This window comes from Canis aureus, chromosome 1, assembly GCF_053574225.1.
Source record: "Canis aureus isolate CA01 chromosome 1, VMU_Caureus_v.1.0, whole genome shotgun sequence".
In the NCBI taxonomy this organism is placed as follows: domain Eukaryota; kingdom Metazoa; phylum Chordata; class Mammalia; order Carnivora; family Canidae; genus Canis; species Canis aureus.
This window is the reverse complement of record NC_135611.1, coordinates 44,654,940-44,682,351: the sequence shown is the minus strand read 5'-3', so window position 1 is coordinate 44,682,351 and position 27,412 is coordinate 44,654,940. Positions and strand designations below refer to the sequence as shown.

General features: G+C 37.0%; 1 protein-coding gene and 1 long non-coding RNA gene across 17 annotated transcripts in view; one reads left to right on the top strand and one right to left on the bottom strand.

Moving 5' to 3' along the window:
* The window catches only part of IPCEF1 (interaction protein for cytohesin exchange factors 1), a 174,832-nt gene that overhangs the window by 73,807 nt on the left and 73,613 nt on the right, over window positions 1-27,412 (top strand). For 6 of the 16 annotated variants that reach the window (XM_077897696.1, XM_077897668.1, XM_077897683.1 and 3 more), the window contains 3 exons: window positions 11,709-11,761; window positions 26,097-26,136; window positions 26,771-26,940. In XM_077897696.1, the coding sequence (XP_077753822.1) occupies window positions 11,738-11,761; window positions 26,097-26,136; window positions 26,771-26,940 (234 nt within the window). In that variant the 5' untranslated portion in view covers window positions 11,709-11,737. Of the gene's footprint in view, window positions 1-3,683; window positions 3,847-11,708; window positions 11,762-26,096; window positions 26,137-26,178; window positions 26,394-26,488; window positions 26,690-26,770; window positions 26,941-27,412 lie in introns of those variants that run through there. The other 10 variants (XM_077897731.1, XM_077897708.1, XM_077897722.1 and 7 more) reach the window with 6 other exon arrangements.
* Window positions 1,891-27,137, bottom strand: LOC144314076 (uncharacterized). The gene is made up of 3 exons (XR_013379734.1): window positions 26,750-27,137; window positions 7,500-7,580; window positions 1,891-2,307 (listed from the first exon to the last, which is right to left on the bottom strand). It is a non-coding gene; the product is annotated as an uncharacterized LOC144314076 (long non-coding RNA).

Sequence of the window (27,412 nt, the reverse complement as noted above, 5' to 3'; positions counted from 1 at the left end):
CCGTTCTGGGGGAGGGCAATGCAGTCAATATGTAGCCACTTCTCTTATCCTTCTAAGGCATTGTTTTGATCTTGGAGGCTTACAGTGCTTCTTTGGCCTCACCCTTGTGCTCTAGGATTCTCTCAGTGGTATCCTGTTCTTGAATAGATGCTACTTGTCCTTTTTGTGAGGAGGAACAAAATAAGAAACAATTTCTGTCACCGTCTTGGTAATGTCACACTAGTCATCCTATTCTTAATAAAGAAGCCTTCCCATGATTATGCATAGCAGTTTAGTTCCTTACGGTCTCTACCTCTCCTGTCTGACAAGGCCTGGGGCACTACTGTTGCAAAATCATAAGGCATGTGAAAGTGATATTTCTCAGTGAAAGAGTTAGCCAGACAAAAGAGGACTTTTGGCTCAACTCCACAGCAATAGGTGCAAACAGCAGGCAGCTTGTGTACTAGTTTTTTGTTGTTGTTTTTGTTTTCCTGGCTTTTTTTTTTTTACAGCCAGCAATGGTCCTATGGTAGAGACCACTGCTACCTAGCAGTAGGTAACTGGTGGAAAGTGTTAAGTGGAAGGTCATTCGGGAGAGCTGAATAGGGTGACTGGCTGCCTCGGGACAGTGCACATAGAGTCTGGATTTTACAAGCAGAGAAAGATGCTATCTTTCATGGAGAGAAAATATGATCATTATTCTTGTAGAATAAAGAATAATAGAGAAATTTAGGGGTGCAATTTGTTGAAAGGTAAGGGCCATCTCTTGCCATTCTTGTCTGGTTCATCTTAGAGCACTGCATCTGTGCTCACCCTCACAAACTGGGGTGAAATAATCAGGTGTCATTACTTTGGGGCTGCCATTGTAGAGAACCAGGGTGTGATCCTGGGTCAGACTATAGTGGACCTAGTAATTGATATTTTGCCTAGGGGCTCCCAATGTTTTCTTTGGCTTCATCTTAGGCCTCATGGCCCTTTCCCTACTTGATGTAGCATTTTGGTGCTGGTACAAACCTCTGAGGAGGTTCCTTGGGTTTTAATCACAGATACCTTAGATTGGGCCTAAACACACAACTAGAATGACTGTGTTTTTAGAATTCCTGGCTCCTAGAAGTTCTTGGGATCTGTCAATGGCCTAGAAGAAGAGGCAGGTAATCATGTAGATTTAACCTGCATTGTATTAGATTGCTGCTACGGTGTGTGTGTGTGTGTGTGTGTGTGTGTGTGTGTGTCTGCAAATATGTTTTGCAGGACCCTTGCCTATATAAAAAATTTGAATAGTCAAAGTTAGCATACTAGCCTAATTCTGGAAGGCCTGTGAGAGCAATCACTTACAAGGCTGACATTATGGAATTTAAGACAATCATGAGAACAGAATCAGCCCCACAGAGATGAGTCTCTTCTAGCATCTAGTCAGTTCTATGAGCTAGGGAAGGGAAAGTATCTCAATTGGGAGCAATGGACACAGGGTGACATGCCAAGGCCCCATTGGGAGATTGGTAGAGCCCTGCCCACTCACTTGGGCCCTAAAGGCATGTTGGGGTGCAGACCATAATCTTTGAAGTTTTGGGTTCTGGAAGCTCACAGAAGGGCCAGGGACACAAAGGAGTTTCATGCCTCCTGAAGGGGCATGGTCAACAGCCACTTGTATTTGGTGCAGGTTCTTCCAGGAGGTAAAAGAGGCAGATTGTTCAAGATGTCTTGCGGTTTGCCACCTCCTTGTTACTATGGTAAAATGGTCTGTTGGGAGCAGAGATTGACATGATTGGCTGAAAGAGGAGCTTTCTTTGCTTAGATTTGTAGATTTTTCTGTCTAAGTCTTGATTGTCGGGACTGACAGCTTCTGTGGGAATGCAAGAAGGACAAGTGAGGGAGAGGTCTGCCAATCTCTTCAGATGATGTATCACAGTATTTTAGTGGTGTTGAAAATAAAGTAATTTTAATCATCATAGTTTCTGTTTTAAAAAAAGCTGTGGCTCTGAAAACCATCTGTCAGTTCATTCTCAAAGTGGAGAGAGAGCAGAAATGTAGCAAAATGAGTGGAAAAGTTAACAATAAAAAGGAGAAAATAAATGGAAGGAAAGAAAGAATAAGATTTTCTAAAGCATGCAGGAAATAGATCAGAATCCAGATGATAATAGAGCTTAAATTTAACAGAAAAATGCAGATGCCTGCATGGTGTCCGTTAAGCATGGGACTTGGTTTCAGCTTAGTTGTGATCTCAGGGTCATGAGATTGAGCCCCAGGTTGGGCTCCACACTGAGCGTGGAGTCTGCTTGAGTTCCTTTCTTCCTCTCCTTCTGCTCCCCCACCCTAGAATAGATAAATCTTAAAAAAAAAAAAAAGAAGAGAAAAGAAAAGAAAAAATGTTTGAAATAATTTGGATAAAGCCATTTTTCCTTTCATGAATTTCAACTTCTTGGATCAAGTAATAACTCCAGACCATCCCCATGCCATACATCACTGTGTTTGTACTCATAGGGGGCTCTTATATTTTGTTTCCTTCTCTCCTGCTCTATCTTAACAAGAGATCTCCTGCTAACTTGCAAAACTAATGGATTTTTTCCATGTCCTTTGCTTTTATATAAGAACAAAGATGGATTTCCTTTCTTGATTCCTATGGTGCTGCTATCACAGACTACCATTTAACAGAAGATGCTTGCTTACGGCTCTCATTGCTGGTTAAGTGTACAGTTTATTGCCACACATATTACATACTTTCTGTGTCTGAGACTTCTGCCTCTAGAGTGACCAGCATTTTCTATTTCCTCTTTAGCTCTAGTTCTTGGATTAAGAATAATGCACATTGTTTGCCCATGTTCATGGACTTTCTATAAGTTTCTTTGCTGCTCTGAGAATGTTTTGTCATATACCAGGCTTGTAATTTTAAAGGATGAGCACATTATGAATTAATATGTTGGTTTTTAAAATTTTAGTTCAGCATTGTCTTGCTCTGTGAAAAAAGAACAAACCTAGGCCATAGTTTATTCTACCTGAGCTATCTTTTAAGCACAATAAATTGTCTTTTTTTAAAAAAAAAGTTTTTTTTTAATTTTTATTTTATTTATGGTAAGCACACAGTGAGAGAGAGAGAGAGAGAGAGAGGGAGAGGCAGAGACATAGGCAGAGGGAGAAGCAGGCTCCATGCACCAGGAGCCCGATGTGGGATTCGATCCCGGGTCTCCAGGATGGCGCCCTGGGCCAAAGGCAGGCGCCAAACTGCTGCGCCACCCAGGGATCCCTAAAATAAGTTTTTATTTAAATTTCAGGTAGTTAACATACAATGTAATATTAGTCTCAGGTGTATAGTATAGTGATTCAGCACTTCCATACAACACCCGGTACTCATCTGAATCATTTCCTTTTCAAAAACCTTTAAAACTGGCCATGGTGCTTATTTTGCTGTATTATTCCAAAGATTATAAGGTCTAGAGGGGAGGCAAGTTACTTTTGGATCAGCTGAACCAATAACTGCCTTTAGGAATTTCTTTCTTCGTTCTTTAACAAAAAGTACCAATTATACTAGTAACTGCCTTCTTTATCAATAGAGCGTTGGTTGCATGTTGATATTCTTGGTTTATTCTTCAGTTTTAAAATGATATAAGACCAGAATCCCTATTTCTAACTTAACTAATTTGCTAAACAGTTCTTGAAATATATTGCTAGAATAAACTTATATTTTGTTTGTGCCTGAAACAAAGTAGAATGATTCTTCACCAGCATCTAGTGAAGAAAAATGATTCTTCATCAGCTTGGGCTTCTATGCCAAAATACCATACTGGGTGCCTTGTCCACAACACAAATTGATTTGTCATTGTTCTGGAGGCTGGGAGTTCAAGATCATGGTGCCATCACGGTCGGGTTCTGGTAAGAGCTCTCTTCTGACTTGCAGATTGCCAATTCTTCTTGTCTCTTGGTGTGGTAGAAAGAGAGGGAGCTAGCTCTCTGGCCTCTTTAATGGCCTTAATCCCATTTATGAGAACTCCACTGTCATGACCTAATCAGCATCCAAAGGCCTCACCTCCAAACACATTACATGGGGATTAAATCAAAACCTACGAATTTTGGGAGGGGGAGTGGAGAACACACATAGTCAATCCATAACAATCAGTATATATTAAGGAATTTTTCTTCCTTGAAATTAGCTTTATTATTCATTTGGTAATGAAATGTGTTTTCCACTTTTTAGTTACAGAGCTTATCAGGAATACATTTTATTTCATTTCACAAACTTAAAGTATTTATGACCTCATTGTTTTGGCTGAGTCTCATATGGTGTTGTGTTAAGGAGTTGTTTTTTAAAGAAGTTAATAGTCTCAAATGGGACTGAGAAAACTATTCCCCAAAACCCTTAAACTCTGAAACAAGGCACCCAAAATGTCTCTAGGAGAGTAGGATAGGGAGTTTAATCAACCTTGAAGAGTAAAAGCTATTTTATTTGATGAAACCTGTTATCATACTTGCTCACATCCTTTAGTTGTGTGCTAATTCCATCAGGAAGAATTGTTTTCTATAACAAAGCCATTTCCAGGTAATTACTCCCATTCAAGATAATTGCTACCACCTGGTGAGTATGCATAGGGTCCTGCAAGTTTCTCATGTGATATTTCATTTAATTCTCACAAAATCTCTGAGCTTATTGTTATTATTTCTGTTTAACATATGAGGTGTCTATTTAGGCAAACTAAGTGATTCTAAGAAGTTTCCACATTTAATGAGTGGCAAGGTGAAATGTTTGACCCTAATGCTTATGTGTGTTGTAGTTTTGAAACATGTTATTTTGGTTGTGTACCCAGAAAGTAATTTGGAAGCCCTATATACTCCTTGACACCTTACATTGTCACCTAGTTTTTATTATATGTTTCAATAGTTGCAAAAGATGTCATTTCTGGCACATGATAAATCTTGTTATAAAAGGTTATATTTAAAAATATGTATATTTCTTTTGATATATATTAAAAGAACTATAACCTGTGTGATATAAATAGCAGAGATCTGATATGTCTCACATATATATTTTTTAAAAAGTCATCTTTGGAGTTTTAATTTTACATTGCTGTTTTCTTCTCCACCCCATTCCACCCTCCGGGAACTCATATTTTTATTCTACTATTCCATGGATTTTTATGCAATTATATATATGTTTTAAAATCTTTCATTGATGGTTTTATACATTTCAGCAAAAAATACATATTTAAACTGAAATTGATTTAATTTTTGTGCATGACAAATTCTTTAAGCCATATAAGATTTCATTTGGAGTGGGTTATCACTATAGTTATTAGTACATAATTTAACAAATAACATGAATATGATATTTTGACAAAATAATGATTAATACAAGAGGTACATATTTTTATTGAGAATGCATCATTTAATAAAATATATGAGGCTTTTCCCCTAATTATAGAATTGCTTATAAGTGAATATTATTTATTGTTAGAATGAGAGAGTTCAGCACCAATTTTGATCCTTTTCTTGGTTTTTATGTATGTGACCTTAGACCTGTTTTACACATAAATAAATAGTTGGGAATGAAGCACTCTTGAACCCCTTCCGACTATATGTCAAATACCTCATGTGATCTATCACAGCAACTACTTTTAATAAATAACAATTAAAATAAATTTTTAAAAATCTTGTTGAAAGCAAAGAATTAGAAACTTCTTGACTCATGAAAGGTATTTGTTGCCTTATCATTAGGCTCTTATACACTTTTAATTCCTGGGTATTATACAAAAATCCTCCATAAAAAAAATCCTTTATCAAGAGATATCAAATAACTATTCCTTCTTCCTTGAACTCTTTTTACTTATGAGCAGCTTGCTTAAACTGATACACTCAGGAAGTGTTGGGAACAAGGCAAAATTATTACTTTCAAAACACCTTTGTCAGCATCATTTTTTTTATGAACTGCTTTTATTGTGTGCTTTATAAATATTTTTATCAAAATCTTGGTGCTACATATTTAGCTTGTCAATATATAGATAACAAGTATGCTGTACCATGGTTAGCTGAGCTGGTTCTCCTTGTCTAAACAATAAGCAAACATATTTATATTAGTATCCATGACCACCATTTCATTTCCTAATTCTTTTGGATTATGGGTCTGTGCTTTTTATGGAAGAGGAGAAGCAACATTTGAGTTTAAATTGTTTTGATGATTCTGCCTCAAATTATCTTTGAAGCTTCTTGGTGAAACTTTTGATTTCATGTATGTTTACTACTTCAAGAAATAATGTACTGAAACTCTAAAATTATTAAGTAAACACTGACACATAGCCTCTACAATGGCTCTGTGCCTAGGTATCCCCCACCCTCTGCTTTATTCTTCCCCAGCTGTACCACTGATTGTGTTTCTACCCATTTTTCTTTGATTCAGAGAAGTCTGACATCAACAGTCTCCATATCCTGCAGATTGGGAAGGTGAATTCTAGAGGGATATTCCTGACAGCACCATTCCCCTAAGCAAAAAACTTTGGAATTCATAGGATTTGCTTATGGAAACTCCTCTATAGTTTAGTGTTTTTACTAGTTTGTATTTTTTTTTTTTAGATTTTATTTATTTATTCATAGAGATTCAGGGAGAGAGAGAGGCAGAGACACAAGCAGGCTCCATGCAGAGAGCCTGACGTGGGACTCGATCCAGGGTCTCCAGATCACGCCCTGGGCTGCAGGCAGCGCTAAATCGCTGCGCCACAGGGGCTGCCCTACTAGTTTGTATTTTTAATTTGGTTACTCTACAAATGTCTGTTGAATCATCCTGTGTACAAAGATTGGGGAAACAGCAGTAAACAAGTGAACAAGACACAGTGCCTGCCTTCAGGTAAGTTATACTATAGTGGGGAGTCAGATATGAAAGAACTAATTGTAACATTAATAACTCAGTACAGTTATGAGAACTTCTATGAATAAAAGACAATGAACATGCTATGAGAGCATGCAAAAGGAAGTTGATGTCTCATAAGAACTCAGGAAAACTTTCTTGACTAAATGACATTTGGTCTAAGGGCTGAATAAGATGGTAGCTATAAACCATCTTAAGTGGGGGCTGTTGAAGCACAGGCACAGAGCTCTAAGACTGATGAAACATATTTAAAAAATTAAAAAGAAAGCCAATGAATCAAGAAAGAAAGAGACACGGAAATGATCCAAGATGGGGCTGGAAAGGACGCAGTGGCCAGGCAGAAGCTTCCTTGTAGATTTTCATAATACTAGCTTTTATCTCAATGGCCATTGTAGAGATTTAAAGAAAGAGAGGAATAGTCAAATGTGCATTGAAAAAACATCACTCTGGGCAGGAAAGCAAGCCAGGACCCCAGCTGGGATGTTTCTGCAATGGTTCAAGAGAGAGGTGCCTTTCACTACAGTGGTTGCAATGGGTGTAGACAGAGTGAACGCACCTAAGGGTTAGGAGGGTAAGGGATACGATGTGCACAAAGGAAATATTCCACATGATCAAAGGAAATCTTAATATTAGTGACTGGAGCACTGTATTGTGAACAAACCCCAATGCTTACTGGAAGAATTAGAGATGAATTTTTTCTTTTTGTCTTCCATCATCCTCTATCAGCTCTTCTTATATTACATTAGAAAGCTGGCTGAAAAAAAAAAAAAAAGAAAGAAAGAAAGCTGGCTGAGCAAAGGGATTAGATTTCCACTAAAATAATAATTCCAAAAAAAAAATAATAATTCCCACTAATTAATAGATCTATTAATTAAAAAATCATTTTGACAACTCTCGCCTAAGCTGAGTGCTTTACTGGGATAGGCCCTGGGGCATGAAGGAGACTGGGTCTTGGTCTCTACCATTGGTATTCTTATCATCCAACCAGGGAGACCTGACCACAGCATCATGGTTCATGAAATACCATGGCCATTGAGGGGTTAATTATGAACAACATCCTGTGGGAGGCTTTGAGGGAGTGAGGGTGGTACTGCACGGTTAAGAGAGCAGGCTGTGGGGATTCCTGGGTGGCTCAGTGGTTGGGCATCGGTCTTTGGCCAAGGGCATGATCCTGGAGTCCTGGGATCGAGTTCCACATTGGGCTCTCTACATGGAGCCTGCTTCTCTCTCTGCCTATGTCTCTACCTCTCTTTGTGTCTCTCATGAATAAATAAAATCTTAAAAAAGAGAGAGAGAGAGAGAGAGAGAGAGCAGGATGTGGAGTCTGGATTTGAATTTGGAAATACCCAGTTACTAACTTCCTCCTCTATGTTGCCTAAACTATCTCATCTAAAACATGGGAGTAATAACAGTAGATTATTTGTAGGTGGTTCAACAATCATATGGCACGATACATGAAAATCATCAATTGGCAGAGAATTTAGCAGTGGCTTAAGGAATACAATAGATTTAGCTGTTCTATTGTTCTAGGAGAGGGGCTGCTTAGCCCTCTGAGTCAGGAAAAGTTATATAAACAATGCTTTATATTATCTTTAAATATATATATTTAAAGGTATATATAGCTGACCTTTAATACGTTTGTGCTTAAGGAATAAATATGTTTTATGACCATAAAATAATTTATCAAACATTTATTACATGTTAGGTATTGCTGTGAGTATTATAAAGATATTTTCTGGGGGGCTTGGGTGGCTCAGTCTGTTAAGTGTGTGCCTTCAGCTCAGGTCATGATCCTGGAGTCCTGTGATGGACCCTGGCACTGGGTCCTCTGCTCCATGGGGAGTCTGCTTCTCCCCGTGCCCCTCACCTGGCTCGTGCTCTCTCTCTCTCACTCACTCTCTCTTATATAAATAAATAAAATCTTAAAAAATATATAATTTCTTTTTTTTAATAAAAAAATATATTTTCTAACTTCACTTTTGTCTGACCCTAAGAAGGAAATCCTATTACTATGCCTCTTTCACAGATAGAGTCCTGAGTTCCCACAACATCAATTACTTGCCCAAGATTACATAGTAAATTGATAACCTGAGATTTAAACCCAGTTCATACCAAATCAGAGCTTTGACCTTAACTTTTACAGTTTTACATACAAGCTTCTTTACCTAAAAGTGCTGCTGAATTCAAACAAGCTTTTGCTTATTATGTATTTGCTCAATCAATAGATATTAAGAATACATTGCTATAGAGTCCATAAAATACTTATAGCATTTTATCAGAACATTTTTATTTTAAAAATACTTATTGGAAATAAATACATAAAGGAACAAGCAATATATTATTGTTTATTCCAATTCTCACAGGTGATTATTGTATACATTTTGCTGTAAATACCTTCAGACATTCCCCCCAATGCACTGATGTATAATATGCATATATATAAACCTATGTTTTTATGATAAAAAATGAACGAGATCACCCTGCACATGTTTTTACCTACTTTTTCGTTAAGGATATGGGGATCCCTGGGTGGCTCAGAGGTTTGGCTCCTGCGTTTGGCCCAGGGCGCGATCCTGGAGTCCTGGGATCGAGTCCCGCGTCAGGCTCCTAGCATTGGAGCCTGCTTCTCCCTCTGCCTGTATCTCTGCCTCTCTCTCTCTATGTCTATCGTGAATAAATAAGTAAAATCTTTAAAAAAAAAAGAAAAAAAAAGATATGTTATAAAGCTCTTTGCACATTTAGTACGGTAGTGTAGCATAGTTGATAGCAGATAGTAAAGCCTCAGCAAATGTTGGTGGTCACTGATTGTTATCATCATTATCTTGAAGAATTGCCCTCCAGCTGGGCTGTAATAATTTGACATTCCAACACAGCAAATTCTTTTCAGCGCATCTCCAGCAAATGTGGCTTCTATTACTTGATTCCTGTGTGTGTGCTAATCTTGAAGATTAAAGAATGGAATCATGTTGTTTTATTTCACACTTATTTTATGCTAATGAGGTGAAACATTAGTCATTTGTATTTTTATTTTTTTGAATTTTTCCTCACTTGTTTTCTTATTAGTTTATTATATACTTATTAGTATATAATTATTAGTTCTTATATACTTATTAGTATATAAGAACTCTTTATCTTATGTTTTAAATAAGTTTTTATTTTAATTCCAGGTAGTTAACATACAGTGTTATATTAGTTTGATGTGTATGATACAGTGATTTAACACTTCCATATATGACTCAGTGCTCATCATGAAGTGAACTTCTTAATCCCCATCACCTATGTCACCCTTCTCCACACTCACTTCCCCTCTAGTGACCACCAGTTTGTTTTCTATAATTAAGAGTCTTGGTTTGTCTCCTTGTCTGTTTTTCCTCCTTTGCTTGTTTGCTTTGTTTCTTGAATTCCACATATGAGTAAAATCATATGGTATTTGTCTTTCTCTGACTGACATTTCACTTAATGTAATACACTCTACTTCCATCCATGTTGTTGCAAATGACAAGATGTTATTCTTTTGGGGGACTGAGTAATAGTCTGTTGTATATATACGTGCCACATCTTCCTTACCCATTCATCAGTCAATGGACACCCGGGCTGTTTCACAGATAAAATGCTGCTATAAACATCAGGGTGCATGTATCCCTTCAAATTAGTATTTTTGTGTTCTTTGGGTAAATACATAGGAGTGTGATTGCTGGATTGTAGGGTAGTTCTATTTTTAGCTTTTTCAGGAAATTCCATACTGTTTTCCCCACTGGCTGCACCAATTTGCAGCAACAGTACAAGAGGGTTCCCCTTTCTCCCCATCCTTGCCAACACCTGTTGTTTTTTGTGTTGTTGATTTTAGACATTCTGACAGGTGTGAGGTGAAATCTTATTGATCTTTGATTTGCATTTTCCTGATGATCTGTGATGTTGAGCAACTCTTCATGCCATCTGTATGTCTTCTTTGGAAAAACATCTATTCATGTCTTCTGCCCATTTTTTAAATTAATTCTTATGTATTAAGTATATATTGCAGATATTTTCACCAGCTTGTGATTTGATTTTTACTTAGGCTTCAGTCTTTTCTCCTAAATAAATAAAAATAAGCAGTTAAATTTATCAATCATTTTTTACTGTGGCTTTTCTCTTTGGCATTTTACAAATAAATATTTTATCATATCTATATAATATAGATACGAAGTTTTTGACATTAAAAAGGAGGATCCATTCTTTGAGATTTGGGAACCATTGGTATAAGGAATAAAGTCACACAGAGCATGGTTCTGTATTTCTGGTGTCACTGGCAGAGACTGAAAGTCTCTCTGCTTTGGGAAGAATTTCAGTGGCTGGTGAATGTTTAACAAGTTTTTTGCTTGTCGAATTTTGAAAATATGAATTTTTTTCTTTTTGTTTTTGTCTGCTTTTCTTGAAACCACAGAACATCCTGTCTTTCCACTTGTAATGCACTACAAAGTAGAATACATCAAAGGGGCTCATCTTCACACTAAAGATGGGACTTCTGGGGCACTGGGATTAGTTACATTTTTGAAATTGCTTAGTTAATACAATCAGAATAATAGCAATAGATCAAATATTTCCAGAATACTGTGTTGTTCGTTATGAAGAAGAAAATAGTTTGTTTATATTTAGCACAATATTAAGTTTGTAAATAATGAGCATGTCTTGCTGTAGCCTTGAAAGACTACTGACCAATGTGCAGATGAAATTCTTGGTTATTTTATGAACTTAGTTTTAAATATTGGCTAATTGAGTTCTGTGTTAAAAGCCCTTTTAATTAATTGCTTTTATTGTGAAATTCATCAATCAAAAGAGATGTATGCTTTATGAATACTTTAATCCCACATTTAACTTAGAACCTTTTTTATTTCTCTTCTAGCTTTTGTTTCTACTAATTTGACATCATACATGGCTACTGATGGCAATGCTCTTGTAAGTACCGTTCGAGACACTGTGCACTTAAATATTAATTATCAGTTTGATGAATGAGTAAAAAATAAACAAGTTGATCTTAAGTTGGGCTAGCTATTTATTGTCCTCTGTTTCCTTAGCCACCATGGAATTAAATGATCCTTTTGTAAGGTTTTGGGGTTTCTTATGATCACAAAACATTTAAGACTACTAGCTATTTGCTTTATTTTTTAAAATTTTTATTTATTTATTTATATTTTTTATTTATTTATTTTTTTGCTATTTGCTTTTAAAGGTAAAAAACATAACCATGATTTTAACAGATGGTATATAAGTAACGATGGTACTTAAGTATCTCTGTGTTTTAGGTCAACTATGGTATTAGCACAACCTCTCGTGCAACCTCTATTGGGAAACATTCTGCCAATAATTATGCTGACATTGTAGACTTTTTTTTTAAATTTTTATTTATTTATGATAGTCACAGAGAGAGAGAGAGAGAGAGAGAGGCAGAGACACAGGCAGAGGGAGAAGCAGGCTCCATGCACCGGGAGCCCGACATGGGATTCGATCCTGGGTCTCCAGGATCGCTCCCTGGGCCAAAGGCAGGAGCCAAACTGCTGCGCCACCCAGGGATCCCCATTGTAGACTTTTTAAAAATAATTTTACAGCTATAAATTTGCCTATTTAGGAAAGTCAATTGAGCCAAGTATACTTATGATGCAGGAAAAAATAAAAAGTTGATATAAATAGCATATTTCTAATAGAAGGGGATGTGAGGTAGTGTGGGATTGTATGGTGTGCGTCTTTTGGCAAATCTAATGACCTCATGTTGGGTGCATAGGATAGTTTCTGGAGTAGAGCCAAAAGCAGAATCAAAAGTGGGGAAGTAGAGACTTCCTGAAAATAGAGGACATGGCCAGTGGTTTTCTGATGCAAATTGGGAAATGGATGTCAAGGCAGGTTGAAGGAACATTGATGGAGAAATTGAACTAGATAGCTCCTGGAAGGGACACCTTACTAAAAAGCAGAGCAGCTGATTAATTCTCTGGTTTGTTAACAATTTCATATCCCAGAAATAGAGAAAACAATGAGAGCACTTTGAGTCTGATGTTAATTCTAAATGAGGAGGAAAAACTTGTTAATAATGAAAATGGTAGAAACTTTGGGAGACAGGACTGCAGGAAACTAAAAATGAAAACACAAATTATAGTCAGTTATGTACCCTGGGAAATTTGCCATCTAAAAATTGCAGAAAAGGACAATGTGATCCCTTGGATGCAAATGGGTAGGTGTTGTTTGATCATAGAAATGTGAATAATCACGATGAAGATAAAGAAGAGGAAGAACTAAGAACATAAGTGCAGCTGCAATTGGAGCCTTGGCTGGGAATAGATATGAAGGCATATGCACAGGGTGTTAAAGGAGGTTCCTGTGGTCAAGGGCAAAAGAAGGTGGGTATACAGATTTGTAAAATAGGAAGACTATAGTGCCCAATGTTTATCAAAATTTTTTTTAAAAAAATGCATATGATTATAAGGACATGTGCTTGTGTTATATGGAGCAAAGAAATGGAAAAGGAGAGCTGGAATGGTTGGATCCTTGAGAAGAGTAATGGAGGGGTTAATTTTTACAATGTTTCCCTATTCTACTGAAAGAATGTGGTGTTCCAACTGGAAGGAGTTCATCATACATGTTTAAGAAGAAATGGAAACTATGATAATAAGAGAGCACCTAAGTACTTTAATGAACTCATTCATTGATTCATCCACTCACTCACTCATGCGTGCATTCATTCATTCAAACATTCATTTAACGTTCACTGATTCCTCTCCTTGACTCTATCATGTATCAGCCATTGTACTAGGTGGGACCTGGAGATGGAAGTATGATTTGAAAAAAGTTGAAATCTCCACATCTTAAGGCAAACAAAATTCTGGCTATTAGAACAGACTGCAGATGTGATAACCAAAGGGCTAACATACCACCCATGTAATTCCTAATCAAGAGCCAGTACTGCTGTAATATGTAACCTGTTTCCCCTTGGACCTGGGTGCAGGTAGATTCTGTCCTTATTGGTGGGAACTCTGGCTGTTTATGGATCTTTCTCATTTCCCGAGACAGCCTCCACACCAAGACTCAATCAGCTCTACTCTCCTTGTATGCCTATTTACCTGTTATTTTTATCTCCTAGTCATCAGTGTCTAGGTGGTATAGCTAAATATTTCTCTTAAGCATTTCTTCCAGCTGCTTTTCAGCGGTTACCCTACTTTATATTTCCATTCAGAAAATTAGTTCAATTTTCTGCTGTCATTTGTTCTCTAAATAAAATGTAGCACAGGAGACCTATTTTTATGCTAGGTAGTTTCAGAATGCTTGACACATTTGACCTAATCACATCCCGAATTACACTTCATTTCCACTAACCTAACATTTATTGAACTTTATGTGCTGAGCACTCAGCTTGGTAATATGATGAGGAGCTTACATCTGAAGGGGGAAAGCAATACTTTTAAGGTACTTTTGTTGATCCTGACCTGATAGTTATTGAGGTTGGTATGATAAATGGTTCCAGTAAAACTGTTCAAGAAACTAGATTTTAAGCATTTGAAATTTTATTATGCGTGTGGTAGAAGAGCATTTTTTCCTGTTAAGCTGAGTTGTTTGTTATCTGATAGTAGTCTTTTCTCTCTGAAGGAAACAGCAGACTTTTCAGAGCCAAAGCTTCACATAGGACTGAACGTATTAACTCACCAAGTTCTATTGGTTGTACCTTCTTAATATTTCGCCTTCACAGAATGCCCTTCTGTCTGCCCACTGGGCTTCTTGCCTCTGCATCTGCCCCTCCAGTCCACTTGCCATGAGACAGCCAGAGTGAACTTTCTTAAATGCAGATCTGATTGTGCCACTCGCCTGCTGACATCTGTTCAGTGGCTTCCTATTGGCTTTTGGATAAACCTTATAGTTTCAAACATAACTTATTAGGCCCCACACGATGTGACTTCACTACTCCAAATGTGGTTATGCCCTAACACTATGTGGTCGGTGCCTTTAGGCTCACACCTGCATTTCTGTATTAGATCCTCTCATGCTCAGGTCTTCATCTTTCAGGCTTTTGTTTTTATCAATTTGTAGGGTACCTGCCCTGATTCCCCAGTTGTAGGTAATAGCACTTCCATGTGGACCTCATTATCCTTGTTCAACTTCCTCTTTTCTGTGTTTGACTGGAAGCTGTGTGAGAGCTTGCTTGCCACTGAATTGGCACCAAGTAATTGTACAAAAACTGGTGGTTAAATAAACAAAAGTCATAATTTACCAACTGTAGCCTGAAAGAAAGAATTAGCATAATCATCTTTAAGATCCAGGTCATAGCTTGCTGGGAAATCTTCAACGTAATGATTAGCTATGGTGTAATCCCTAAACATTTCTAAGAATCTACTTGTGTAGTCCTTGATATTTAGAAGCTTTTCCATACATCATGCTATGGTGATAACAAAGTATTATATGCTAAGTCAGTATCACTAGTTTTCTTCTACGATTAGTTTCTCACTAAACTAAAGAAATAGATGAATAAAAGCATAAACAATTATGCTTTTAGTTTCTCACTAAACTAAAGAAATAGATGAATAAAAGCATAAACAAATAACAACCACATTTCCGAATCTTAAAGGCTTAATTAAGAAAGTTCTCTATTCTCAGATTGTAATAACCACATTTTTGCTAAGAATGGAGAATGGCCTTAAAGACGAGAGGCTCAGAAGAAATGGGACACACTGTCATGTGTAATTCTTTTACCTAAAGCTTCTGAGAATTCTTACTTTCAGGGATGGCTCTCATGAGAAAGCAGTGGTCAGCTTTTTTTTTTTTTTTTTAATTTTTTAAATTTTTATTTATTTATGATAGCCACAGAGAGAGAGAGAGAGAGAGAGAGAGGCGCAGAGACACAGGCAGAGGGAGAAGCAGGCTCCATGCACCGGGAGCCCGACGTGGGATTCGATCCCGGGTCTCCAGGATCGCGCCCTGGGCCAAAGGCAGGCGCCAAACCGCTGCGCCACCCAGGGATCCCCCAGTGGTCAGCTTTGATGAAAACTTTATGATAGTGATTTCTTGAGAATTATTTTAAATAAAATCAATGTAATAAATATTAATAATAGATATATTAATATAACTTATTATTAAATAAAATGTTAAGGGAAAACATTTTCTGGAAACAAAAACCTCTGCCTATAAATCATGGTAACTGGGCTCAGCTTCCAGGCTCAATGAGGACAAGCTTATTGAGTAGGAAGCGACATTCATTTCTGGAGCTGTGGCTGGGTTATCTGCTGTTTCCTGGACTGCCATCTGTGGGATGGCTGGTCTGACAGCAAACTGGTCTGTGTTGTGTATACTTCACAGGAAGGCTCAGTATTTAGTCCTTACAGATCATGTATTGTCTGGTTGTTGTGTACCGTGTGCAGTGAACTGCCTGGACATGATTCTGGCCCCCATGGGAAAGCTGCCTGCTCCTCCTTCCAACTCCATGCCTATGGTGTGTGTCTCAGGGATGTGGGGATAATTCAGGAGTGAAGTGAGGAATTTGTTTTTCACATTTTTTGATCAACAAGGGAGCTCACCTTTTGGCAGCTTGTTTTTTTAGGCCACATGCACATCACGCTATATTAAGATGGCTTTGCCAGTGCTGTGGTGCACAAGCCTGAGGTGCAGATCAAACCTGGACAGCTGTTCAACATATTTGCTATTCCAAGTAGGACTTCAGCAGAGCAGTGCCTGACAGCTGCTTGGGGAGAGGATCATTGGGTAGGGTCTTGTGAGCTACCACTGGAAAATTTCTATCCCTGCTGCTAGACCTCCTCCTTCACCCCATGCATTCTTGTGTCTTTGATTTTAGTTTCTCAGTATGTGGACGATATGGTTAAAACAGGATGCTGGAGAGAGCTGTGAGAGTTTTTGAGGAAATGGTATTCTAAATAAAAGTAGAGATTTGGTCAATAAAAGAAAATAGCAAGGGTCAACACTCCAGGTGAGTTCAAATTGAGTGTCAATCAATACCAGAAGCTTTTCTCTATGCATGTACTTCTCTGAGGGTGAGAAAGGTATTGGAGCAATCTCAGGTTGCTTAACACTGCTGTTGTTATTTAGTTGAGGCATTTCTCAGCTCTGAGTAATCAGGCAGTAGATGGCTTTCTGGATATTTGTTAAATCTCCACTTGTGCCAGGACTACTAGTAAGGCATCATATGAAATAAAAATTTATATAAGACACAGTTAATCTTTTGATAAATATTTATTAAGTGCTCCCCATGTGACACACATTGGGCTAGGTGCTAGCTTTTGAAGTCAGGACATGTTCTAGAACATTAATTCTACCTGGAAGTCTTGGTCAGTCATTGAATCTAAAGAGGGTTGTAGTCATTCAGCTACAGAGCTGATAAAAGATTTGAAAACTTTAAGAAGCAACATGAGCAGGGGTAGTGACTGAGTAAATGTGTGAACTAAGGGAAAGGGCCTGTCTGAGATTACTCACAGGTTCTAGTTTGGACCACTGGGTGGGTAGGGTTACCACCACATGTGTACCACACCGATGTATAAACAGTTAAATTATACTGTCTACTTCAGAGCATCAGCAAAATGTTGTCAATATAGAAGACAGGATAAGCAATGTAATATAGAGTTCAAAAATAGCCTTAGTAGCTGACTGGCCTGGGGCCCAATCTTGGCTCTGCTACTTGTTAAGTGTGATCTAAGGAAATGTTACTTAACTACACCAAGATGAAGTTTCTCCTTTGTGGAGAGGAAGATAAGAATAGTACCTATCATCAAGATTTTGGGGAGATAAGATGAATCAATTATTATAACGACTACAAGTATACATTACTGCATGAATATAAGATTCTTATAGAAACTAACTGCCTTCTAAAGTCAGAGGAGGCTTCATGTTGGAAGTGGCATTTGACTTGGATCAGAGAGGATGAGTAAGGTTAAACCAGATGAAAAATGGGACAAGGAATAAAATATTCAAAAGTATGGATTTATCAAAATACTTGCCATTTCTGCATAATACAATAAAGTTTAAGGTCCAGAGAAGGAAATGAATAGATGTCTTGCTGGTATATAGAGGCTACTACAGAAAGAGAGTTGCTTGTCATTGGAACTATGATTTCAAAATAGATTCTTATTAATGAATGACTGGCTTCCATCCAGTAATGATCCTGAGTTTGCACTTTAATATTCCACTCTGCTGCAAACATAGAGCAATGCTAGACAAAAACAAAACAAACAAACAAACAAACAAAAAAACAACATGGAAAACCAAAAACCACAGATAGGTTCACCAATACAGTAATCATCTCTGTGGACCAGAAATGAAAAGCAGCAAGCAAGTCTGAAGCTCTGGGCCTAATGGGCAGCTAGTCTGGATACAGGATGTAGTTTGCTTCCTGGCTCAGGTTAAGGGGGTAAAAAAAAAAAATGCTTCACTAAATATGAGGAGAGCTATATTCATTTCTTGATGATGGGTAAATGGGGGCTTTCCTACTTGTGAAAGGGGCTAAAGATGAAAACAGTTGTTGAACCACTGCCTGGGGTTATGCAATTAGCCCCCTTCAGGTTAGGGAGGGAGGAGGTGGGACACAGTTTCAAAATCAGGAGATGAACCTAGTCACCAGCAAGATCAGTGACTGGTTATGCATGGTTCTTTATGGTCACCTTAGGACATGATTGTAGGTCTGTTTTTGCATCCCATAGAGGCAGTCTCCAAACTGAAAGAGGAAACCATGGACACAGTGGAGAGAAGGGTGGTGGGGGAGAGAGAAAAGATGAATGCATAAGACTTCTCCACTCATATTCTTCAAACTTAAATTCCAAAACAGATTTTTAAAATGCCAAGAAAGAATATACAATGAAAATTAATTTTTGAAAGACTGACAGAAAAATTTAAGTACAAAACTCAAAATATCCTCTAAATTTTTTTTAAAGGATTATCAGGCACAAATTTAAAAATGTGAAAAATAAGTGGGTTTTGAAAATATCCAGAAGTATTAGAGGAGAAAATATATTTTTTGAAATAGAAAGTTCAGCAAATGGCATGAACTCAGCTTTGGATACTTCCAAAAAGAATATTGGTAAACTGAAAAACTTTTACAGGACATATATGGCACCAAGAGAGAAATAGATTCAATATTAAGAAAAAGGAACAAATATGTATTTGATAGTAGTTGCAAAATAAGAGAATAAAGAAAAATTAGAAAAGCATTATTTGACTATCTCTGCTAACTTTTCATGCTTAAGAAAGGATAACAATTCTCTAATTAAAAGTTCATTCTGGGAATGAGAAGTATAAATAAAAATAACTCCATAGCTAGATACACAATAATAAAACTACACAATATCAAGGATAATAGTACATCTTAAAAGAGTGAAAAGATAGATTACATATAAAGAATGACAGACTGATAGCAATTTAATTAATACAATAAATGGTAGAAGATAGATGATCAGAATCTTCAAAGTGCCAGATGAGAATAATTTTATACTCAGCTAAACTATCACTCAGTTTTGAAGACAAAATAAAGACATTACTACTTACACAAAGATTAAGAATTTGCTACCTACAAACATCCATTAAAGGAGATACCCTAGCATAAAGAGAAATGAGTCCAACAGACATTTGATAAAGGAAATAAATGTGGTCACAGAAATTGATAACATGTCATTAAATTTAATTGTACATTGATGGTAATAATGATAATAATAACATTTTAACAGAAAAATAAAAATCCAGACTATAGTACCAAGAGAGAAGACACTGAAGCAGGAGTTAAAAATGTGCTGAATTACATGTTGTATTCATGATGAATTTAAAAATACTAAATTGAGCCTCAGGGGAATACCATGTAAGGAAATGAAAGAAATGGAAAAAATAAAATAAATGTAAATGAAAACTCAACATGAAATTACAGTAAATGTTAGTTGATTAAACACTTATCAAGAGGCACATGCAATCATATTTTAAAAAGTAAAAATCTGATTATAGGATGCATGTGAAGGAAACAGCAAAAGTCGGAACACCTGGGTGGCTCAGTGGTTGAGTGTCTGCCTTTGGCTCAGGGTGTGATCCTGGAGTCCCGGGATCAAGTCCCACATTGGGCTCCCTACATGGAGCCTGCTTCTCCGTCTGCCTGTGTCTCTGCCTCTCTCTCTCTCATGAATAAATAAATAAAATCTTTTAAAAAAAAAAGCAAAAGTAAACAAAAAACCCTACACATAGAAATGCCACACAGAAAGACTTAAAATAAAGAAATAGAAATACTAACAAAGTTCTAGCTCCAGCAACAAAACTCATAAAAGAGATAGGAACTTTGAAGTTTACATAGAATGCTTACAAAATTTGAACTATGTAGTGGGTCACAAATAAATGCTATTATATTTCAAGAAATTGATATCATAAAGATCATGTTTTCTGGACAAGAAGCAACAAAGTTAGAACTCAAGGAGAAAAAATTAGTGAAAAGTTCTCCTATGTTAGGAAACTGATAAGTACATTCTAGAGTATCTTACTGGATGGAAAGAAATGAGTTAGAATTGAAAAACAGGGAGACATACGTAGAATTTATTTATTTATTTATTTTTTAATTTTTATTTTTTAAAGATTTATTTATTTATGATAGACATAGAGAGAAAGAGAGGCAGAGACACAGGAGGAGGGAGAAGCAGGCTCCATGCTGGGAGCCTGACATGGGACTCGATTCCGGGACTCCAAGATCAGGCCCTGGGCCAAAGGCAGGTGCTAAACTGCTGAGCCACCCAGGGATCCCCATATGTAGAATTTAGATGTAAATGTATAGTTCTAAATGTATTATTAAAAACAATAAATGAGATAAATATTATCTGCAGGAGTTAGAAAAAGAATAACAGAGTAAATATAAAGAGTTTTGAAGAAACAGGGATAATAAAGAGCAGAAATTAATGGAATAGTTAAAAAAAGAAACAAGTAGTAAGATTTCTGAAATTCTGAAACAAGTCACCAAAATACACTTTCGGTTGCAGAGAAGTGAACATTTTATACACTGTGAGAGGTGTAAGTAGGCCCTTGAAAGCAATTTGAGACTATCCAAAAAGTTAAATAAACATCAAATATATTCATATTCTAAGTCATTGAGTACATATTTCTTCTTTTCTTTCTTACTTTTTGATAATGTTTTTAATTTTTAAAAAAATTCATTTATTTATTTGAGAGAGAAAGAGAGAGAGAGCGAGCAGGGTCAGGGGCAGTGGGGGAGGGAGAGAGAGAAACCCAAGCTGACCCCTGGTTGAGCACGGAGCCTGATCTCATGACCCTGAGATTATGACCTGAGCTGAAGTTAGAAGAGTCAGATGCTTAACCCATTGAGCCACCCAGGTGCCCCTTGATATTATTTTTAAAGTAAGAAAATATAAATACAGTTGTGTTTTCCTACCGAAGCCTTCCTTTTACTATCTCCCTCTCACTTGCCCCAGGTTACATTATGGTGTTTATCATTCCATGAAATTTTAGTATTTATAAGCAATATTTAACAATACAATAAATAATAACATTAATATAGACATTTGATTTTCAATATAGGATTTTTGAGATTTTTTTTCCTTATAGCTCTAGTTCTAATAGAGCACAGCAGTGAATGAAAATGACACTATTGGGATCCCTGGGTGGCGCAGCGGTTTGGCGCCTGCCTTTGGCCCAGGGCGCGATTCTGGAGACCCGGGATCGAATCCCACGTCGGGCTCCCGGTGCATGGAGCCTGCTTCTCCCTCTGCCTGTGTCTCTGCCTCATTCTCTCTCTCTCTCTGTGACTATCACAAATAAATAAAAATTTAAAAAAAATTAAAAAAAAAAAAAGAAAATGACACTATTTATCCACTCACATACTCAAACACATTCAGCTTCCTACAGTTGGGCACTATCACCACAGTGCTGCAATTAACAACTGTGTGACTTCCGTTGCACATGTGTTTTTTGGGGCTACAGTCTATATCTGTAAGTGGATCTTTCTCTTTTACTCTGGCAGCATTTGATGGCTTGGACTCACCTTTCTTTTGAATCTCTCCCTCACTTCTACAACAACCCCTCTCCTAATTTTATCTTTTCATTGGTTATTCCACTCGGTCTCCTTGATTGTCTGCTCTGTTGCTCCTGTGTATCAAATTGGGCCTCCTTCAGATTCTGACTTCAGTTCTTTTTTTTTTTTTTTTTTTTTTTTCTGACTTCAGTTCTTTGTCATTCTACACACATGGTGATCTTATCCCATATCAAGCTTTTTACTCTCTGTAGATGGATGATTCCCAATTTTATATCCTGATTCCAGATTTTCTACAAATCCCAGACCCTTAAGTACAATATATACAGAGCATTTCCACTTGGATGCCTCAGATGAACATCAAATTTGATATTTACTACTGAACGTGTTTATTTAAAACTATGCTGTCTGCATTGCTGTCATTTATTCAATTGTCTAAGCTAGAAACTCCAGGATTTTCCCTGACATCCCACTCTCCCTCACTTTCTATATTCTTCCTTTTCCTCCTCCTCCTACTCCTTCCCTTCTGGTCCCTCCACCCTTCTCTGGCTCCACTCACTGACTTCTTCTCTCCCCTCTCTCCTCTCCCATCTCTCCTTCACCTTCCTAGTCATCCCTCTTTCAGTCCTTACCCTCAGACTCTGGTCCTTGCTTCCCTGTCCTACTCTTTTATATAATATCAACAACAAACACACAAATATCCTAAGATGTCTATTATCTATCTCCACTTTTCACTACTAGAGATTCTCTTTTCATATGAATTATCAAGTAATATTTAAGGTGCTTAGTCTTCTGAAAAAAATAAGTGAGTTTTTCAAGTATTTCCTCTGGTAAAATTTTAATAATTGAAAGCTTTAAAATTTCCTTTATAAAGTTGAGTTTAATTTTCCAGAAAGGAGAAAAGATCTTTGTGGGGGGAAAGCCATCTGTGGAAAAATATTCCTAACAGCTCTGTCAGCTGGAACTGACTTGTCTATAAAATATTTAGGAATTTTGTGGCTTGGTTAAGCATTGGTAGCTTGAAATTGACAATGAAGTGAGGCTTCACACCATGAAAACTGGTTAATGTTATAAATCAGGGCCCATTGAGTAACATATCACTGTATAATTTGGCTAAAGACCGGGATCATTATCAACTTTCATGTAATGACAAACCATCTCACTGTGAGTTTTAATATATCATGGGGATAAATTGTGTCTGCAAGATTTACGAATTACTATATAGATTAGAGGTCACTGTACTAATAACTTGGGTCTTAGCACCATCATTCAACATCAAAGGAGGTTCCTTTGTATATTTTGTACTGGTTTCTTTGCACGTTTATCTGTGTTTTTAAGTGATTAGTAACCAAATGAACTTTTGTAAGCATTTTGTAAAATAAAGGTGCTGTTTTCCAGTAAAAAAAGAAATAGATATTTAAAAGAAAAATTTCCCCCACAGTTTAGAATCAAGTTAGTGCAAATTCAGAATTTAGAGTAATTCTTCACTTTTATGCACAACATCCCAATGGAAAGATGTTATTAGGCTCTGGATACTTGTTATTAATGAGTTGCAATTTCTCTATTGAAAAATTATCTCATAGATTGCTCAACTGGCTGTTTAGCTTCTTTTCACTTACCTAGTGAAAAGAACCACATCTAAGATCTTTTTGAAACTGACTAGTTCGTGGGTTCCACTTCCTGTTGTGAGGAGTAAAATGTACCTTAAGCTCACTGAAGTTCTCAAGATTGTTTTCATTCTCTCATGTAAACTCACTAGGTTTCAAATTCATGTACATCAAGTGCAACTGAAACTCCCTGTAATTTGTTATTTCTATAATAAGCACTCTGTTTCTGGTTGGGGGAAACAGTTTGAACAGTTTATAATAATTTGTCTTAGGAGAGTATTGTCAGAGGAGGGTGTACTTGATGACTAAATTCCTTTGCCCTCCTTAAAGACGGTCTGGATAAAAAAATCCTTTCTTGGTATTGGGTGCTCACCCTGCACAAGGTGTTGTCCATTGCTTGGATCTCTGACTCTTACTCAGCCTTAGGCAGAAGAATCTAGCAAACACCAAGGACTAGTCTTGGCAAAATTGAGACAACACCTACAGTTTCATTTGGGCTTTCTCTGGAGTTGGAGAGTGCTCCCAGGCGCACCGGAGCTCAGAAAGGGTGGATGGAGGAGATTCAGAGATTCCCAGTGAAGAAAGATAGCCTAAGCGTTGCCTCTCTTCACAGGTTCTACAATTATCCTCTCGTGAATTTCCTTTCTTTTGTTGTTTTTACAGTTGCTCTTTTTATATGAACTAGTGTGATTCACCTTGTTCATCTGGGGCTAGGACCCTTGGGAATGCCTCTGTTCCCACATCTAAATTTACTTATTCTCTTTTCTTTGCCTTTAGTCTTGGCTCTCACCTAATTTTTAATTCTCCAAATGATATCTATATTTGAGCTAAAATGCTTGAATAGGTACTGATTTCCCCAATTTCAGATAATTGCACAGAAAAAAGACCCCAGGAGACCACCTGAGGGAAGGGTGGGAATTTCAGACCAAGATGCAGATCAGGATGGGAAGGATTTGGAAATGTGGAGCTGAGACTAGGACCATCATCATATGCCTAAATTTTAGTCATGTGTCATGACTGTAATAAATCTATCCTTGCCTAAAATTTAGGGCAATATTGCCTTTGTTATGTCCTTTTCTTGCAAGGATGACTGATTCCTTTAGGGATAAAATTTTTTTCTGACATTTGTAAAATAAAAATTCTGTATGAGATTTCCCAGGAAATTAATTGAAGCACATTGACTTCATCATCATTGCAGAAGGAAATACAAATCCTATCTAGCCTAGAAACGCTGAAATTTTTGTTTATTAGTATGAAGCATTTGCTTTTATCTGTAATAACATAATATTATACTATATATAGTTATATACTATTTTTTAGTTTTTGGAGCATTTTCACATGCAATCTTGTTGAATATCTATGAGACCTGTAGGATTGGAATTATTAGAAATATCTTGATTTTACAAATGAGGAAGTGGGCTCTAAGTGGTAAATCAACTTTTCCCTGTGTAATAACAGCTACTAATTATGACAGCAAGGAATTGATTTCAGGCCTCTAGATTTACAAATGCCATCCTATTTCCCTCTATATCATATTCTCTCTTCACACGTATAGAACCACATAAAATAGCTGTTAGACCAATAGTTAGGTATGTAGAATATTACCCAGGTACCTCTACAATAACATAAAATGCTATAGTAAGATTACATGCCGACTATTAGACCTGCTTTGTGATTAGGTACAGTGTTTTCAAATTCTCTTCTTGTTGACATATAAGATTAAATCTTTTAAATCTGAGTAAATCAATCTTAGATATTGTGCAGAAAAAGTGAAACTTCTTTCATCTAAAATGTTTCTATGCACACGCATATACTAGGTTATTTGAAAACAGTTTATTTTGGTATCTGTTTTTGCTGGTAGTCTGATCAGACACAAATACACTGTTTAAAATGTATTGTGAAAGATGTGTGTTTCAGATATCTTATGTCTGATTTGAATATCTGAAGAGCTAGTACAAGATAGAAATTGAAATTAATTTATCTTCTGTAGAGCGTGTGAGAAATATTCAGAGGTGCTTAAACACAGTGAGTAATTTAAATCTGGCTATTGATAAGAATTTCCTGATAAGGAGGGTTGATAGTTACTTCAATGTCACCAAAAAGAAGTTGTGGAATTTCTTTTTCTGGGATATTTATTTCCTGTGGTTTAGGTGTCACCCCAGGTCGGGGCAGGGCCATGGATTTAATAATCTGATGAGAACCTGTCATAGTGTGAGATCACAATTATCTTCCCAGTTTATAGAAATAATTGATGTTACTTAGAAACTGCAGGAGAAGAAGCAGAATCTGTTTTTTTCTTCTTCTTCTTCTCTCTCTGTCTCTCTCTCTCTCTCACACACACACACAAAATCAAAGGGGAAATATTTCACTATTTTTAAGAACTTCAGAGCACATCATCCTGCCTTAACTGAAGTGGTAGCACGAAAGCTGCCTGTGGTGGAAACAGGAAACATTAGTGATACAGACCGAGTTACGCATCTTTGTATGTGTCTTTCAGGTTCAAGCTCAATGTATACCGATTCTAATTAGCACATTTTGTGCCTCAGCGAGTAGCTCCCCTTTAGCTCTGCTTGGAGAGTTTTTTTTTAGCTTCCATCCTGCTCATAAACACTGCCACCCCCTCCCTCCTTCTCTCTTTACAAATGTTACAACACAATCAGAAATTTCCTCTTTTCTTTCCTTTCTGCATTATCAGCAGGTTCCCTTGCGTCAGAAGCAGAGAAAGAAAACTCAAGGTAATTAGATCTCTTTTGTTTCTTTATTCCCCTTTTTGTGTGCCTGAGTGTGGGTTTTCTGTCCGATGCTTTCTTTGGGATCCGATTTTTGTCTGTCTTCATGCTAATATCAGAAGGTGGAGGGCAGATTAAATTTTTGGTTATTTTTGGATCGATTTTAAGAAATGACGGCATGCTGTTCATTTGGATTAATCCCTCGTGGTGTGTCAATAAAGCTTAGAAAAGCTGGCACTGAGTCGGGAAGTGGCTGTGTTTAGGTGGGCATTAACCCTTCTCGATCTATTGCATAATGACTGCTATTATTTTGAAAGGAGCTGTGTTAGTGCAATGATGTGCCTGCCAGCTTCCCGATTTTATTTTTTTTCAACTTATCCTTGTTGAATAATATTCTTAGAATTACACTTGCATACCAGTCTCACTGTTTCTTGGGTCCTATCTTGTACCTTGTAAGCACCAAATGAATGCTTAAAAATAAATTACTCTCTCTCTCTCTCTTTTTTTTTTTTTGCATTTACTTTGCATAAATCTTGGTAAAAAATCCAACTCCCAAGAGGTAAACAGTTAACAGTAACCTTTCACTCTGTCACATAAACCAGGGTAATATGTTACCTACCTCTTCATATAATTGTTGCAGGTTTTTTCACGATGAGTCGGAGGAGGATATCCTGTAAAGACCTGGGACATGCTGACTGCCAAGGTTGGCTATATAAGAAAAAAGAAAAAGGAACTTTCCTGAGCAACAAATGGAAAAAGTTCTGGGTGGTGCTGAAGGGAACGTCGCTATACTGGTACAGCAATCAAATGGTGAGTCTTCCGTCTTCTCCTTTTCAAACGCTTTGACAAGGGTGGATGGATTAAAGATCACTGAAGAGCAGGTGGTTCCTATGGGAAGTTCATTTTTATTTCTGGGACTTGGAACAGAGCAAATAAACAAATGAGTTCTAGAAACCGTTTGTGATCCAAGAGATATGTAGGTTATTCTACTGTATTTTATGTAAGAGAAAAATTATCCTGCTTGACTCATCTTTGGTTGGAGAGGGGTGTCCAAATTTATATCCTAACTGAAGGAGGTTTTCCGCATCTGTTAATGTTACTATTCCATGACAAATTGTACTCACTTCAGGATTTACGTGGACAGCACTTTATATGGAACCTTTGCGTTATTAAGATTTCTATGAAAGAAAAGAAGGGAATCAGCTTTAAGACCTATTAGTGGTATAAACTGATTCAGTCCACAGAACATATTTTCATTTCTCCTTCTTTACTATATTTTCCT